The sequence below is a fragment of the Haemaphysalis longicornis genome, unplaced genomic scaffold (assembly GCF_048455015.1).
Source record: "Haemaphysalis longicornis isolate Haplotype H1 unplaced genomic scaffold, Haemaphysalis longicornis Haplotype H1 scaffold_1314, whole genome shotgun sequence".
Classification (NCBI taxonomy): Eukaryota; Metazoa; Arthropoda; class Arachnida; order Ixodida; family Ixodidae; genus Haemaphysalis; species Haemaphysalis longicornis.
The window spans coordinates 7231-22889 of record NW_027526235.1 but is presented as its reverse complement, the minus strand read 5'-3'; the positions used below and the strand labels follow the sequence as shown (position 1 = coordinate 22889).

Genomic DNA, 15659 nt, shown 5'->3' with positions numbered 1-15659 from the left:
TGCGAAATTCTTTCATGCAGGCTGTTCAGGAATGCTGATTCACAAGAAAGAAGAGTGAGGTGTCACTGACAACTTCTTTACTTCTTTTATAACGCAATCTTCACTAGAAAAACAACAATGGATGTCTAAGGGTGTCAAGAAGCTGCAGAAGTCAGCAACATGATAGAATATTGTTACGCTGCACCCTGGTGCGATGGCAAAACTGCCCTTCCTAAATAAGCAGCACAGCTTGAGCAATTACAACACAATAAGGACTGCTGGCTTGGGGGTTCTGCCTACTACGCTTTGTACCCATGAACTTTGACCCACCCAGGTGCGCATTAAATACGAGGCCTCGCTGTCACCAATGTAGTCCAGCTAAAACGTGGCTCTGTCAACTCCTGCAGCGGCCGAAAAGAGAGGGAGAAGATCCCCACCCGCGTCCACCAGCCCGGGTGCACGAGGTAGAGGCAGTGCAGTAGCTGTCGGTGCTTGCTGCCCAGCAGGTCGTAGGCGTCCCTGAGCAGGGCCTCCAGCTCGGGGGGCTCCTGGGCCCCCGTGTGCAGGTACACGGCCACAAAGGGCTGCGACACCGAGTCCAGGCTCAGCAGCACCTGCAGCAGCACCTGGGAGGGGGGCAGCAGGAGAAGGGCAAGGACCTCTTGCTAGCTGTGCTCCCAATTCGCACGGCCACTCGTAACCAAACTGTCCCTTTTTGAGCTTTGCACTTCACGAAAAGGTGAGCGCAGAAACGGTGTTTTCTTTTCTTCCTTGAAAATTGTGAGCCCTCTGGACTAACTACAGCTGCAGATTAATGCTGGCTCTTATGTGCATTCACTGTTCTCACGACTGAAAGCGACCACGTGCCAACAACAAGTGCCAAGTGCAACCATCCTGCACACTCCGTCGGGGCACAGGTTAGCAGACAATGCACAGGGGAGCGATCGCCGTTCCTATGGGAATAGTAGTGGCAGGCCAGCAGCGTGCCCCTCCTGCTCACCTGCTCCTGATCGAGGCCCTGGAAGCGGCGTGCCACAAAGACGAAGACGGGCCGGCCCCTGCGGTCTCGCCCTGCCTCGTAGAAGAAGCGCGCCTCCCGCACCGTGCGCAAGTCCTCCTGGCGGGCCTTGCGCAGGAGCCGCGTGTACCTGCAACACCACACCACGCAGGGTCGGAGGGGGACAAGGGTGCAGCAGCACATTGAACGTGGCAGCGGTTATGACAAGGTAGCAATCTATAACAAGGGAGCCATCTACAAGAGCAATTCACAAATTCAGATTCACTAATTCAATTCAACAATTCAGATTTCCAAAAGCCTAAACTGGCAGAAGTGGCAATATTGTGTACTCATTGTAATTTACAGCATGCATGACTGGAAGTGAGACTACACAGCCACTTACAATTACCTCTGCAGCAGTACACCTTTCGAGCACTTTTCGTATCAGTTGGACTACACCTTTATTGGGCCTCGCTGTGGTGTTCACTTCCATAAATGATCGCATTCTCGCTGTCAATGCCACGCCATTCTAACCATTCTCACAGGGTTCAACTGGTCGGGCTGGCAGCTACGAGCTTCCCTTGCATAAAACAGAGAGGGAGTATTTCTCCGGTGTGCTCCAAGGCATGCCAACAATACTTGGTGCCGGACGCTGCACCCAAGACAGCCTGTTGGACTATCTAAAGCATGTCGGCTTACACGGCACGATTAACTACACTGATTGCTGCAACACACAGGTAAACATCACCGCAGAGCTCAGTAAGAATCAGTGTACTGTCAGGCAAGCTCAGTGTGCTGCAGCTAAGCAAGCTAGGATGGCCCAAAAATCTTATTAAAAAAAAAAAACACAAAGGCATCTCACAAAGACTGCAGGCCCATATATGCTAATTGCTTGTGCAGAGATCAGCTCAGGCCCAAGTGACACCAACCAAGGTTTGAACTTGTTCTAGTCGCTGCTGAATAATGTGACCAAAAAAAAAAAAACAGTGCTTACATGAGTACCAAAAAAGGAGCATACAAACACGAGCCCTCGTATTTGTGCACTCCTTTTTTGGTGTAAGCGGTTTTTTCGTCGTATTATGCAGGACCAACTTTGACCACAACATTTACACGGTTCCTTGACAAAAATAAATGCCATCATATGTGCCACGTGTTGATCTCGAGCTGCTTTGCTTTGGCAATAGTACTCCAATTGGCTGGTCGCTTGTCAGGTGGGTACAGTGAACTAGAATAGCTTGATCCAGTGGCACGAACGGGAGCCGCTTCGCAGCGCTCGGCTGAAGCAAAACGCGTCTACCGCCGCCAGGGGCGCCACTGCGCCTTCTTCGAACGGTGCCGACGTTGAACGGGCCATTGCTTGGGGCGCTCGCCAGGTATTGCCGCTGCCATTTTTTAGTGTGGCACAGTAATTAACCTTTATGGAAGAAATACACCCGCTTTTGCTCTCTCTATACCTTTCTAGGGACGCTTTGTCGCTTATCAGACCCGTTTGAGCCATCGGGCAATGTCTACAAAGTTGCGCTGAACCGTCTGCTAGCGGCGCAGACGATAAGCGGATGTGCGATGCATTGGCGGCGCGCGGTCAGACAGACTGTCTGTCTGTTTATGGTCGCGGCCTTGCATTTTCTCTGTGTTTTGCATTTCCGTGATGCTCCCCTACAGTAGCAAGGGATATGCAATCGTCCGAAAAATAGTTATTGCAAGTGCTGTCTAGCTCCTATACCCCTCTGCGCTTCTATACCAGTTTGTGGCTGATTTAGAAAATGCCTTCACTACGTGACTGAGCCTTGATATTGTGGAGGTGGTGAAGGCAAAAAGGGAGCTCCAGCTTGGCTTACCTGACACTGCAAAAATGTGGCAGCCGAACTCACTGCTTTTAAAATAACGACACGCTTTTTTCACTAAGCATTAACAGCAGCAACACTCGAAAGCACCAGGCTTCGAAGTACTTGAAACTGAGATGCAGAACTTAAACTCGCAGGTGTGTTGCTTTGTTTTAAACCCTTTTATGCGATATAACTTCACCTGGCTAAACCATTGTCGTGTCTCCCGCCTAGGGAAAATACGTTTTCATTTTTATTTTCCGAACTTCCTTGAATTTCAAAAAAAAAAAAAAAAAGCTCGCCTTTCTTGTATTATCGGCCTGGAAATGTCATGCACATTCTGCACATGCACAAGGCTCAAAAACATTTGGGGTGCAAAATATAGGAAACAGAATAGGCCGCCTAAATTAAAAATTCCTTCACTCACGGATGCTACTGGACGCGTGAAGGCTCGGTATAATTTGCTTCGGTAGAGGCAAAGCCACAAGTAGGCTCACGCCGGGACTTTATTACAGTAAACAAAAAAAAATTAATCCATTCGTAAAGAATTAAACACGGCAGTTGTCCGCCGGCAGCATATCGAAAGCGTACACTCGTATCGATCGTCCGCGCAGGTAGCAGACACAAAAAAACTCGATTTATAGCCGTTTCCCTACACCTCAAACGGGCGGATTTGCAACAAAAGTTCCTATGGTACGGGGATGCCTGATGAAAGCAGCCTTTTTCTATAAAGGTTAATTACTGCCAAACATTGAAACAACGACAGCCATAACCACTGCCGATCGCCTGAAGTACAGCGACTGCCGCGGCGGCACCTCTCGAAGAGGGCGCGGTAGCGCCACCTGGTGCTTTCTACACAGAAGAGCACGCCCCTTCCTCGCCGTTCACGCCACTAGATCATTCTAGTTCACTATACAGGTGGGTCAAGCATTAGAAATGGCACAGGAGTAATTGGCTGGCTCCAGACTAGAGCATTTTTTTTTGCACACAAATCATGCACTTGAGGTGTGGCAAACATTGATTTCCAACAAGCATCGACCCTTAAAACACCATCATAGGGCGAAAGATGAGCACCAAGGAATCAGCAACTTGGGGAAAATAATTTCTGAGCAACACATTTTTTACAGTACATTATGTACAGCCCTGTGCTTATTTTGGGCATGTTTACAAGCTTCCTTGTCCTTGCTGTCTTTTGTAAAACACAGCGAAGCAAGGATTACCTGCAATGCTGAGCAAGTTCTCAGTGAATTCAAGTTTCTAGTCACTGCTGATTGGGAATGTTTTGAACTGAACACTCACAAAATGAGCCAGCAGGAGGAAAAATAGACAACCAAAAGCGAACAAGCAAAAAAAATTTTGATGGGTGGTTGGTTAAGCAAGCGCACCGGAAGAAACACCAGGTACAGCATATCTGCAGATGTCCCTGTATTGCTGATTGGGATGCATTCTCCAATGTGCACCGGATGCTATGAACAAACTTTTTTGAATTTCTGGCTGGCATCACCCAAGCAACTCACTTGGCTTGACTTTCAACTGGCGCGACATTTAAAGCACTACCGCGGCATCACCTCCAAGGGTGCAATGGGGGCTGACCTGTGCGAGCGCTGGACCTCCCGAGTCATGGGGTCGTTGACCGTGCGGGAGTTCTGCCTGTCCACGTCGCCCTGCATGCGGGCAAAGGCTGTGCGGCCCACACACACCGAACCTTCCATCAGGGGACCCGGGTCCAGCTCTTTCTCCTCCTCGCCGGCCTCCTCTGCAGCAGCAGCAGCAAAAGGCGCCACACCATCAGAGGGGTAACAGGTAGAACAGAAGGCGCTCCACGCCTTCTCCCAGTGCTGCACACCTTGGCTCTTTTGCGCTAATCAAAATCCCCTGCTCTTGTGTGCATGTGGAAGAGCTGCAAGATTGATCACTCGTGCAATTAAACAGACACGTGAACATCAGGGGAGGATTCAAAGTGCAGTCAAGTTTTGCATGCTTAGAACTGCCCTTACATAAAGCATGAGCCATGATAAAATGCCTATTGTGCATGGCACAGAGATAACTGGTTTACGTACTGATTTTAGAATAACCTAGGTAGGCAAAGGACATGTTGAGTATCCTCCCCCACTTTTCCCAGTGCCATTTTTTGCCAAGCAGAGGAACCGCATCATTTTGCCATTGCTCAACCCAGTCTCTATGTTTGTCTGTTTGAGCACTCAGCAGTACAACAAGGAATGTGCTGTGCCACATGGTGCGTGCCACCCGAGGGCTCCTTCTTCCCACGGTCCCTCCCTTCGCTCACCCCCGAAGGGCTTGTCCACGATGCGGATGCCCCTCTCGGGCAGCAGGGGCTCCCCGCGGGGACCCCCGACGTCCTTGGGCAGGTGCCGGCAGGCCAGCTGCTCCTCCATGGCCGTGCGCGGGAAGTACAGGGGCAGCAGCTGCTCGTAGGTGCCCACCTCCGTGCCCTCCACCGCCAGCACCAGCAGGTCCACCGTGTCCCCGTGCTGCTCCAGGAACCGGCGGATCGTGCCTGCACCGCCCACAACAACGGCACACGGACGGGCAGTTAGGACATGTGGCGCATTCCACCTGAAAGAAGAAAGTGCAATGGAAGCCAGGGAAGCACAAAAGGAAGACCCTCTCTCTTTCTCTCCCCACCGAGTTTTCTTCCAAGTTTGGCTATCTGCACTAGAACATAACCCTGTGCTCTTCCTATTCAGCAGAAACACACTTTTTTGCACTTTGCCCCAACTACGTATGGCAACCCTCTTACGGTACCAAGTGGCCGCAGCAATATCACTGGCCTCCTGTGTTGCATCAGGCTGTCTTACCATTGTGGAGAGACACCAGGAGGCACACCTGGGGCTGTGAATGCTAATAACCAGTGCTGAACAGCAACGAACAGTCCCCCAAAGTAGGCTGATCCTAAGCACCACCCCAAAAACTAATATTTCCGATGGAAAGCAGCTAAGATTCACCAGGGGGTAACGGCTCGAGGTGGAAACCCAGCCTATCAGCACATATGCATGTTCATTGAGCAGCAGCAATCACTGGCTGTTGTCATCTGGCACAAGTGAACAGCACCAGCAAGCTTTCCCGCCTATGCAGAGACTGACCCAGCAGCTGAAGTCCACAATGCTACAAGTGACACTGAGCCAACTAGAGGAAATTTACCATGCAATCCCAGGGTGACTACCCCCATGCACACACACAGTTGCCCCAACACAACAAACCTTAAAGGAGCCATGAAGAGAAAACACAAGTTTGGTTCATTCAAAAGATTGTCTCGTTAGAATCATACTGACACCACTTTTAACGTAAACTTCGCTCAAATAAGCTACATAATTAGGAAAAACGGGAATGGTCATGCGACCCACCAGCTCATTTCCCGCAACAGAATCTATGATGTCACATGAGCTAAGCTCTGCGATTGGCGGAGGCTGGCAGAAGCAGACGCAAATTAGGTAGAGCTTACAAACTAGACGAACGAGCGATTTGCGCTTAAATTTAGGGCACATTCTTTACAAAGCAACAAGAATGATGGGACAAACAGTGGAAGTTACGAAAGCACATGTAAACATAGAAGTACTGATGCGTACTGCTGTTCGTACTGCGCACAGCATGCTTGGTTTAGCTGCACAGCACTACGGGGCTTGGGGTTGTCTCAGACGACACTGGCCGATCGACGCAAGCAACAGTGTCTTACGCGACCACATTTGTCGAGCGAGCACTGTTTCAGGGAACGAATATTTTCTCCCAGAACAAAAACTTTAAACCAGGTTTAAATACGGGCAAAAACAAACCAAACGCTTGCCACGGTATGGTGGCGCCATCTAGGTTCGGGTAACGTAAAGAAACGCGGGAACAAACCAACACCGCTGTACAGGGTGGAGACAACCTTTGAACGGTCCCGTGCCGCCGCAATTGGGCCAACGGGCTCAACGTGTTATTCTTTTCGTTTCCCACGAGACCTAGCAACGCGAAACAGACAATATGATTCAAACGTCTTGAGTAAACCGCGTTGCGGCGATAATTTTAGCGCGTTTTTGACACAATGACTTGCTTCGGCGCCGAGCGAGCAACCCAAAATGGCGGCGCCAGCGTATACGTGTCTCTACCCTGTACGGCGGATGCGTGAATGAAGGGATTCTAGGCTGCAGAGCGGTCGGTTCCTGTGATGTCATTGCAAACCCCGAAGACAAACGATTTAGCGGGAAAATCAAAATTTTAACTTAAATTGTTTAATTTCTCAGTGAATAAAGCATCGTTTGTATCCGGACAAGCGCTGGGGGCACTGTAAAACACGAAATCTTTTGAATAAAACCAACTTGCATTTTCTCTTCATGGCTCCTTTAAAGGGCCCCTGAGATGGGGGTTTTTGGGGGGTCGATGGTATCGGAGCGCAACGGCTATTTCTTGAACTAATCGTGACGTGTTTGTGCGCTCTTGATTTAATCAATTTTTTACGAGCGTAAAAACACCAGAAAGCTACAAAAACATCTTTTGTGTGTGGGTGCTTTTACACAGTCACACATATTTGTTTTATACCGGAGTGTAAAGCACTTACACACCGGTCCAAACCGGGCTTGACGCTCCTCCGTTCTCGGCGGAAGGATACAGTGAGCGCAGGAGCAACGACGCTTGCAGCCAGCGTGATCGCTCAGCGCTCCGTGTCTGGTGTCATCAGTTTTCTTTGCATTTGCTTTCTTGGACGCTGTACCCGAAAGGATTCTTTGCACCATCTGTGTTTCGAGCGTAGCCTCGACGTTGTTTCAGAGGTGGTAACGAACGGCGCGCCAAGGGAGCGCCGCGCCGACGACGAAGGAGGAGCTCCGCACGCAGCGCTTGGACGACGCCGGTGACGCCGGGCACTGCTCGTGCTCACGAGGCGCACGCTCAAGTGCGCTCACGCGGGCTGAATAAATCAGTTCAAGCCCAAACGCTGTCGCAGCTGATTCTCTGCGGCGGTCGCGACAAGGGCAAGAGCATGCTCATCCCGTAACGACAACTGCCAGATTTTCATTTCATTGCTTCCCATCAAGTCATGATCGCAGGAAAGTGTGGTTTGCTGCACCGGCCTTCTGAATGAACCTGTTGCCCAGTGTCCTTAGCGCGTTTTAGCGTTTACCGTGTTAAATGAAGCAAGAGTAGCTGTTTGCCGCTGAAAACGAAAGGATTGCACTCTGCGGTTTCTGCATTCCGGCTTACCGGCTCTGCCGAGTAGCGACATCTGGCGAATTTGTCGCAAAGCAAATGACACAAACGTTTGTTGCCCAGAACTGTTCGCTTACGCTTGAAATGGCTTGAATCTTAGACGTCTTAGATTGAACTCTCGCAATACAATAATTTTTTTTTTAAAGAGCCGTATACTTCTACTGTAGAGCTTAAAAAATCGAAAACATGACGTTGACGCCGCCATCTAGTGGGAACAATTAGGACCAAGTATTGCATTAACCATAATTCACGCCACCGCTAAATATTTCGATATAAAATGAGTAAGATATATTGTAATGATTCCGCAGTTACCTATATTACCTTGCCCAAGACGATTTTGAAAGCATAAAAGAGCTATGCTAGTTCATAAAGGCATCTGAACCATAGGAAGCGTGGGAAGCTGGAGCAGGGGCGGAAATTTTGCTCGCTCATTCTAAAAAAAAATTGTCATTTATCGTGCCCCTGATCACCATTTAGCAAGAATGTAGTAAACATCAACTAAGATTGCTTGCATGAAGCGCAGAGCACAGCGCATTTGCTGTGCCGTAAAGTTCCGGAAGAACGCCCACCCAAATTTAAGTACAGTGATATCACGTGAAAAATACGAGATGGGCGAAATTTCGGATCAAGCGCGGAAAGGACGAATAAGTGACCGCATCTACACATGAAGAGATGATTCGGGTTTGTTTTGTTCACTCATCGGCGCTAAAGCCATGGATTTTACGGGGTGGGCGCGCGTCTTTCAGTAAATTGAATATTTCACCCGTAAAAGGGGGTGGGCGATGTTTCGGGGGAGAGCGTTCACTCCGAACTTTCCGGTAATCTAATCAAAACGCGAGCGTACATTTCGCCGGCGCAGGGGGCTCGCTACTACAGTCGGTAGAACGTATCGCTATGTAGCGACGGTAAAAATAAGTTACCGTTCACGGAAACTCTCGCGCATGCAAGGTCGACTTCCGCAATCACCAGTATCTCCTGCTCAAAGTCCGTAAAGACTGAAAACGTAGCTTAAAAAAAAAAAAAAAAAGGACGTCGTCGTCTCATGTGCGACCCACTCGCTGAAGTAACCATGGTAACAACGACGCTCTAAACCAAACCGCCGCCGTCAAAAATCGCGGACATTCCGGCGGCCAACCATGAAATGAGTGCTTCGCCTCGGACGAGGTCGGACTATGTCGTCATCGCAAGCCGCCGAGCCAACAAATAGTTCTGTCTCGTCGGGGTAATAACTTTTGTTAGCGTGAGCGAATATGCTTACTATTTTTGGACTTGTTTCTACAAGAACTATAGAGTAGTTTTCTGACACAAACAAAAACACTTTGAAATCCATCTCAGGCCCCCTTTAAGAACCACGGTTTCAGAACCCTTCTGTCTCAATTTTCAAGGCACAATTTCACTCGACAAGGCCCTCCATGCCACAGCAACAACTTTGGAGTGACAGCTAACCAAGCACAGCTTTTTGCAGCTGCGCCACAGAGATCTGCACTGCACTGCTTTTTAAACTGGTACTGTTTAGTGGCTATGTAGCAAGTTCACACAGGCCACTGCATATTCTGGCAACCACGTTTCTGATGAGGGAGAAAATTGAAAAATTCCACGGATGTTTTTGCCACCCTTTCTTGCTCTAGCGCAGCTAGTCAGAGTTGTCTCAGTCTGATCCCATACCTCTATGCAGGCATTTGATGTGTCTATACTGTAAAATAATTTACACCCTGTGCACACTATAAAAAAAAGAAAACACCCTGTGAAAGGGTATATTAACAAATAAAACACCCTTTAAAGAGTGTATTGTGTTTTTGCTGGAGTGTAAGGGATTTATACATAAACGACAAACACCTTTTAAAAGATGTTTCCCATTGTTTTTGCTAGGATGCAAGGGTGTTAGTTATAGATGAAAATTCCCCTTGAAGATGTAAATTACAGCACAGTGTAGCCACACTACACTGTAAAATTTACACCCTTTTTGTCCATAACTACACCCTTATGCCATATCAAAAGAAGACAGAAAGCACCCTTTGAAAGGGTGTACTTTAATGCCCCTTGGAAAGGCATAATTTAACACCTTTTAAAAGGGCGTAATTTAACACTCTTGGAAAGGGTGAATTTTTTTGTATTTGTTAGGGTGTAAAGGCTCGTTCACACTTGCGACAAAGCGACGAGATTTCTGTCACGGCAACAAAAATTGGTCCATACCAAACGATGAAAATGATTGCCGCGCAACAAAGCGACAGAAATCCCATCGCTTTCGTCGCAGGTGTAAATCATTTTACAGTGCAGGCAATGAATGCCACAGGGTGTGTAATGTGCCACCACTCACGGAGGGCGATGCGTGCCCCCTCCTGGGGCGGGTAGGAGCGGCGCATGGAGTGGATGGGGCACAGGCCAAGGGTGCGCAGGCCGTTCTCGGGCAGGGTCTGCAGCACGCGCCAGTAGCTCGAGTGCAGGGCCGTCTCGGCGGCCGTGTGGAACTTGACGTTGTACTTGGGCCCCACCGTGTGGATCACAAAGCGCGCCGGCAGGTTGTAGCCCTTGCTCAGCTTTGCCTCACCTGTGCGGCACGCTGCAAGGGAACGGGGGCCGCACTGCTAGAGCTACGGGGGCACAGCACAGGGCTGAATTGTGAATGCCACTTCTGCAAACCACGTATCTCGTTGCTGTATTATGTGCTGATATGCACTTTAATTCAAAAACCATCCCGCCTGCCTGTTTTTAGTTACTGAGCATTTGTCTACATCCTCTAAGACAACGGCACATGTTCTCCGCACAGGACGTCAAGGTTTGAGACTCAGTTTGTGTGAAGCCTTGCAACGAGCTGAAAAATGACCTCCCCACTCTGCTTATTCTTCATGGAGTTGTTCGTTATATCCGAAGCAGTGTCTGGGTGGGCCGACAGATGCACGCAAAAATGATCCGGTTAAGCACTATCGACACACATGGTGCACTTTACTGGTTGGCACAGTAGCACAGCTCTGCATTCATGTAAACACTTGCTTAGCCAGTTGGCTTTCGCATGCAAACAGCTCAATAAAAAGTATACGCTGGCCGTCTAGTGTATTGAACGATTTTATGCATGCTTATTTTATTTTACAGCTTGATTCTCTATTCATTAATTTATCACCACAAGATGAATGACAAAAAAAAATCGGAGACTGATTATGTTCTACTAGCTGACACAGGCCCAAGCAGGGACACTGCAGCCCACGTGCTTTAACGCTACTCGTGACGTTGGAGAGAAACTTTACTTGACATATCAGAACACATGTACAGGAGTGAGCAGGGTTTTCGCCGCACGCTGGTTTCCCCGCCATTCGCGCGAGAGGAGAATTGAGTGCTTACACTGAATTTCGTTGAGCAAATCGCGCTTCATCTGTGGTCCAGCCCTAGTTACTATCCTCTGGCTCAGGGGGCTCTTGTCCGTCAAGTTCTCGTTCGTCGAGTTGACGATAGCGTGGGCATTCAGGCAGGTCATATCGCCGACCCTGAAGGAAAACCGTTGCCAAGCGGCTGTCAATTACGGCGTGCAACAGGTTGAAATGCGCGCTACCACCACCACCACACACACACTTACCACAACGCAATTTTTCGATTAAGTTCCTCATTGATGGGAAACGGTGTTGTCTCGTGGATGTAGTCGCCGGAGGGCCGTCCGTCTGGTGGAGGGGCAGGCTCGCGGGGAGCTATTTGGTGCCACCGCTTGAGGACCGCAATGTCCACTACGTCCGGAGGAGAGCCCAGCGGGTCCATTGCCGAGCCGGCTGCGGCCACCAAGAGGGGCTTTCCAACTCCAAGGTATGCTGGAGAACTGTAGGGGAGGGGGGCGTTCTGAGAGGCAGCGCTGTACGGTCACCGGCCGGCTTGACCCGCTGAGGGCACACGGCAGCCAAGAATCTCGACACTTCAGCGCTTCAGCTGAGCCTTCGCGCACGTGACCTCATGACGAGGCGCTGCTTTGCAAAACAAACTGACGCAGCAAGTCAAACGCTGTTACACGGTCCGACATTCGTTTTGAGCGGAGGGAGGGGCACGAGCGGTTATCAGCACAAGGCCAGCCGATAGACAGGCAGCAGTACGCAGCATCGATAAACCAAACAACCCTGCTTCTCTGACGAGAGACTCGCGACGTCCCATGTCAAACATCGGTGAACGAAGAAAGCGAAACCGAACCGGAATCAAATGAAAAATCTCGAAACAGACACACTTTTTCTGGCAAAATATGTCTAGCTAGAATGTTGAAATAAATGATAAGAGACAGCTATAAGAGTGAGTAATGTTAAACTGTGCCATCTAACTATATATTACGGGGCACTTTAGTTACAGAGTTGCTATTTAAAGTTCGGCCAAACAAACAAAACACAAAAAAATAAACAATTAAATTACACATATTTTTACATTTCAAGTAATGACAAAATTTTAATGATCATTTTTGTTCCTTTTTGCAGACTTTCCGTCCACCACTACAAAAGGCATACGACAAAACAGTCAGTAGCCAATCTAAGGCACTAGACAACCAGTAGCGTTCTTGAAGTAGCGTATAAGGGGAGGAACGGCTGGAAACGCTGATTGGTTAACAGAAATCAACGCTCAAGAAGGCGATCCGTCTCCCTAGGCGACCCAGGGTGCCTAGGGAACCAAAAAAGGTCCCCAGAAAGGTCCCTGGCCGTACGGCGGCGCCACCGCGCTGCGGCCGCGGCCGACCGGCCGAGCCTGCCGGTTCATTCATTCGGCTCCGGTGCTTGCGGCGGGCGGTTGCACGACGTGCTGCTCGCCGGTGCCCACTTTTTTGGCGCGAAAATTGCTTTGTCATCGCCCGTCGGAACGAAATCGTGGTTCTGCAGGAAATCTCAAGGTAGCAGTACATATTCCCGGCAAAAGGGTTTTGCCCCCTTTCTTTTTTTTTTTTTTCCAGCTGCAGCAGGTGCACGACGTGCTGCTCGCCAGTGCCCCTTTTTTGGCGCGAAAGCCCATCGGAACGAAATTATGGTTCTGCCGGAAACGCACAACAATCTCAAGGTAAGCAGTACATATTCCCGTCGAAAGGGTTTTGCTTTCATGTGTTTTGCCTTTTTTTTTTTTTTTTTTCAGCTGCAGCAAAACGTGCCACCCCATGGCACGCCGTGATGGTTTTCGCGCGCTGAGCCTGAGCCGCAAGGACGGAGGTAAAGTAAAGCCTGCGCAGCAGCGATCTGCTAAAAAATGGACGTTGCGCGTGAAGCTGGTGGCCGTTATCTTTTCTTCTTTTCAAGGTGCAGCACGTGGCGATCCATCGGCGGCCGCAGGGGACCGCAAGAATCCAAAAACCTAGGACGGAGGTAAAGTAAAGCCTGCGCAGCAACGATCTGCTTAAAAATGGACGTTGTGCGTGGACCTGGTGGCGGTGATCTCTTGTTCTTTGCAAGGTGTAGCACGTGGCGTTCCATCGGCGGCCGCAGGGGACCGCAAGAATCTAAAAACCAAGGACGGAGTTAAAGTAAAGCCTGCGCAGCAACGATCTGCTTAAAAATGGACGTTGTGCGTGGACCTGGTGGCGGTGATCTTTTGTTCTTTTCCAGGTGTAGCACGTGGCGTTCCATCGGCGGCCTCAGGGAACCGCAAAAATCTAAAAACGAAGGTAAGGCACGCTCTGCTGCTGCAAACTGACCATGGCATTGTGAACGAAGTTTTTTTTTTTTTTTTCGCGTGGAGTTGGTGGCGGTGATAATTCTTCTTTTCAAAATATAGCACGTGGCGTTCCCTGAGCAGCCCCAGCAAAAGACCTCAAAAATCCGAAAACCAAGTTAAGCCACACAGCAGCCCGCGCTGCTGGAAACTGTCCTGTGTGTACACAATATTGTTTTTGTTTTATTGCTTTCCTTCCCTTTCAAGGTGCCACCTGGAGTACGGCTATCACCGCAGCAACTGGTATTACGCGCAGCAAAATTCTGGAAAGCAGGCTGAAAACTGGCGATTTAGGCAAAGTGGCACTTTTGTTTGGCGTGACCACAGAAAATTCTGCCGTGTCGTCGTCCAGCGTGGCAAAATTAGGACCTGAAGAAAATCTGCAATAATTTCGAGCTAGGTAGCAGGCAGCTAAAAGCCGGTGATTTACGTAAAGTGGCATCTCCTTTTGACGCGTTCACAGAGCAAAAATCTGCTGTTTTTGTCCGTCAAGGAAAAATAATTGCGTATCACGAGAATTAGCATCGAATGAATTTTTGTGTTTGCTTGTTCGGTGTACTTGAGAACAATAAATTTGTCAAGTGCTTATCTGTGGTCTTTCCTTCGTGGTATGATGAGCCCCACTGGGCGTTTATATGTTCCACATATAATTATGACCGTCAAGAGGCAGTTCACCCCCGCAAGGACTTGTGGGCTGCTGCAATGCTTTTTTTTTTTTTTTTACTAATTTAATTTTATCAACACACGAGCTATTGCGCTTCCGTTTCTATCCCATGGCCCCCGGCCAGCTCTATATGGGATAAACATGTCGGAAAAATAATACCAGCTGCACTTTATTCTGGCACAGAAGGATGGCGGCAGGCATGCTGTTATTGTGTGAACTTCATGCTAGCATTATGGCAGAGCTATCAAATGAAACCAGATGCCCCACTGCAATAATGCAATCAGTTGTTGGTGGCTTGCAACTTCACCTAGTCCCTGTGGTGTCCCGAACAGAGCACGAAAACGTAGCTGGCAAGCCCCCCCCCCCCCCCCCCCCCCCTTTATTTAAATTCTTTTCTTGTTTAATAAGAGGTTTTCATTGAACATGTCGAACCTAAAACATCATCTTGGTGCACAGCCTAGCGGTACTTCAGTCGCAACACGTACCTGATCGTGCAAACTGCATGCCACACAAGCTCATAGCATGTGGTTGTTGCATTGACGAACACAAATCGTTAATTTAGCCATCTGTGATGAATGCAGAATTGGCAATGTTTCATAGCACTGTTTGACATAGAATTTGCAAGCTTCGTGTTATAACGAGTCTTTGGGAAGCTTGCCATTAAATGACCTGCCATCAGATACAAAGAAGCATGACTGAGTATGCTAATAACTGCAGAGGAGCATTTCTAGCCAAAATGCTTGCATCTGCCCCTATAACCTCACACCTCTCTTTTGTTATTAGTTTTTAACACTGAGTAGTCGACACCCTCCTTCATGTGTTGTGTTTTCATTCCTGCTGGCACATCGCCAGGCACCGTGCCCCAACAAGGGCAGATTAATGTTGTCTTGCACACTCCGAAAAGGCCAACCTGGCACATTTACTGGCTCCACTGTCCAAATGCGATAAGAAGTGAATGCTAAGCATCAATGGAAATTTACCCGCCGCAGTGGCTAAGGCGTTGCGCAGCTGAGCACGAGGTCATGGGTTCGATTCCCGGCCGCTGCGGCCGCTTTTCTGATGGAGGCAAAAAGCAAAAATGCCCGTGTGCACGAGATTTCGGCGCACGTTCAAAATCCCCAGGTGGTCAAAATTAATCCGGAGCCCTTCACTACGGCATGCCTCATCGCCTGTGCTGCGCCGGCGCATTAAACCCTTCAATCAATCAAATCAATGTAAATTTTTTGCGGTATCACAAATTGGCTTTCTTGAACATTCACAGTTGAGCACTGCCTGCTGTTGGATGGTACTTTTAACAAAGATAATGTTGATGCATACTGAAACACAATGCTCCAGTTCT

General features: G+C 49.0%; 2 protein-coding genes across 2 annotated transcripts; one reads left to right on the top strand and one right to left on the bottom strand.

Moving 5' to 3' along the window:
• Nucleotides 1-416: 416 nt before the first annotated feature.
• Nucleotides 417-12137, bottom strand: LOC144164659 (protein GDAP2 homolog; the record flags this gene model as incomplete). Its single annotated transcript, XM_077694992.1, is given in 7 exon segments — nt 417-605; nt 980-1127; nt 4393-4555; nt 5087-5317; nt 10319-10561; nt 11338-11480; nt 11570-12137. Coding segments are annotated over 7 exon segments (1293 nt in total), but the record flags the coding sequence as incomplete, so codon positions are not given.
• A 400-nt stretch (nt 12138-12537) lies between these two features.
• Nucleotides 12538-14175, top strand: LOC144164658 (uncharacterized). Its single transcript, XM_077694991.1, has 5 exons — nt 12538-12847; nt 12908-13011; nt 13084-13310; nt 13551-13609; nt 13864-14175. Exons 3-5 carry the CDS (start codon nt 13195-13197, stop codon nt 14043-14045), a joined length of 357 nt encoding a protein of 118 aa, XP_077551117.1. The 5' UTR covers nt 12538-12847; nt 12908-13011; nt 13084-13194; the 3' UTR covers nt 14046-14175.
• Nucleotides 14176-15659: the final 1484 nt, after the last annotated feature.

What these genes read in the sequence shown, in the direction of transcription:
- LOC144164658 (XM_077694991.1), top strand. Translation starts at nt 13,195, where the DNA reads ATGGACGTTGCGCGTGAAGCTGGTGGCCGTTATCTTTTCTTCTTTTCA. An exon ending in TCCAAAAACCTAGGACGGAG is followed by an intron (nt 13,311 to 13,550) that starts GTAAAGTAAAGC and finishes GTTCTTTTCCAG; the next exon opens with GTGTAGCACGTGGCGTTCCA. An exon ending in GCAAAAATCTAAAAACGAAG is followed by an intron (nt 13,610 to 13,863) that starts GTAAGGCACGCT and finishes TTCCCTTTCAAG; the next exon opens with GTGCCACCTGGAGTACGGCT.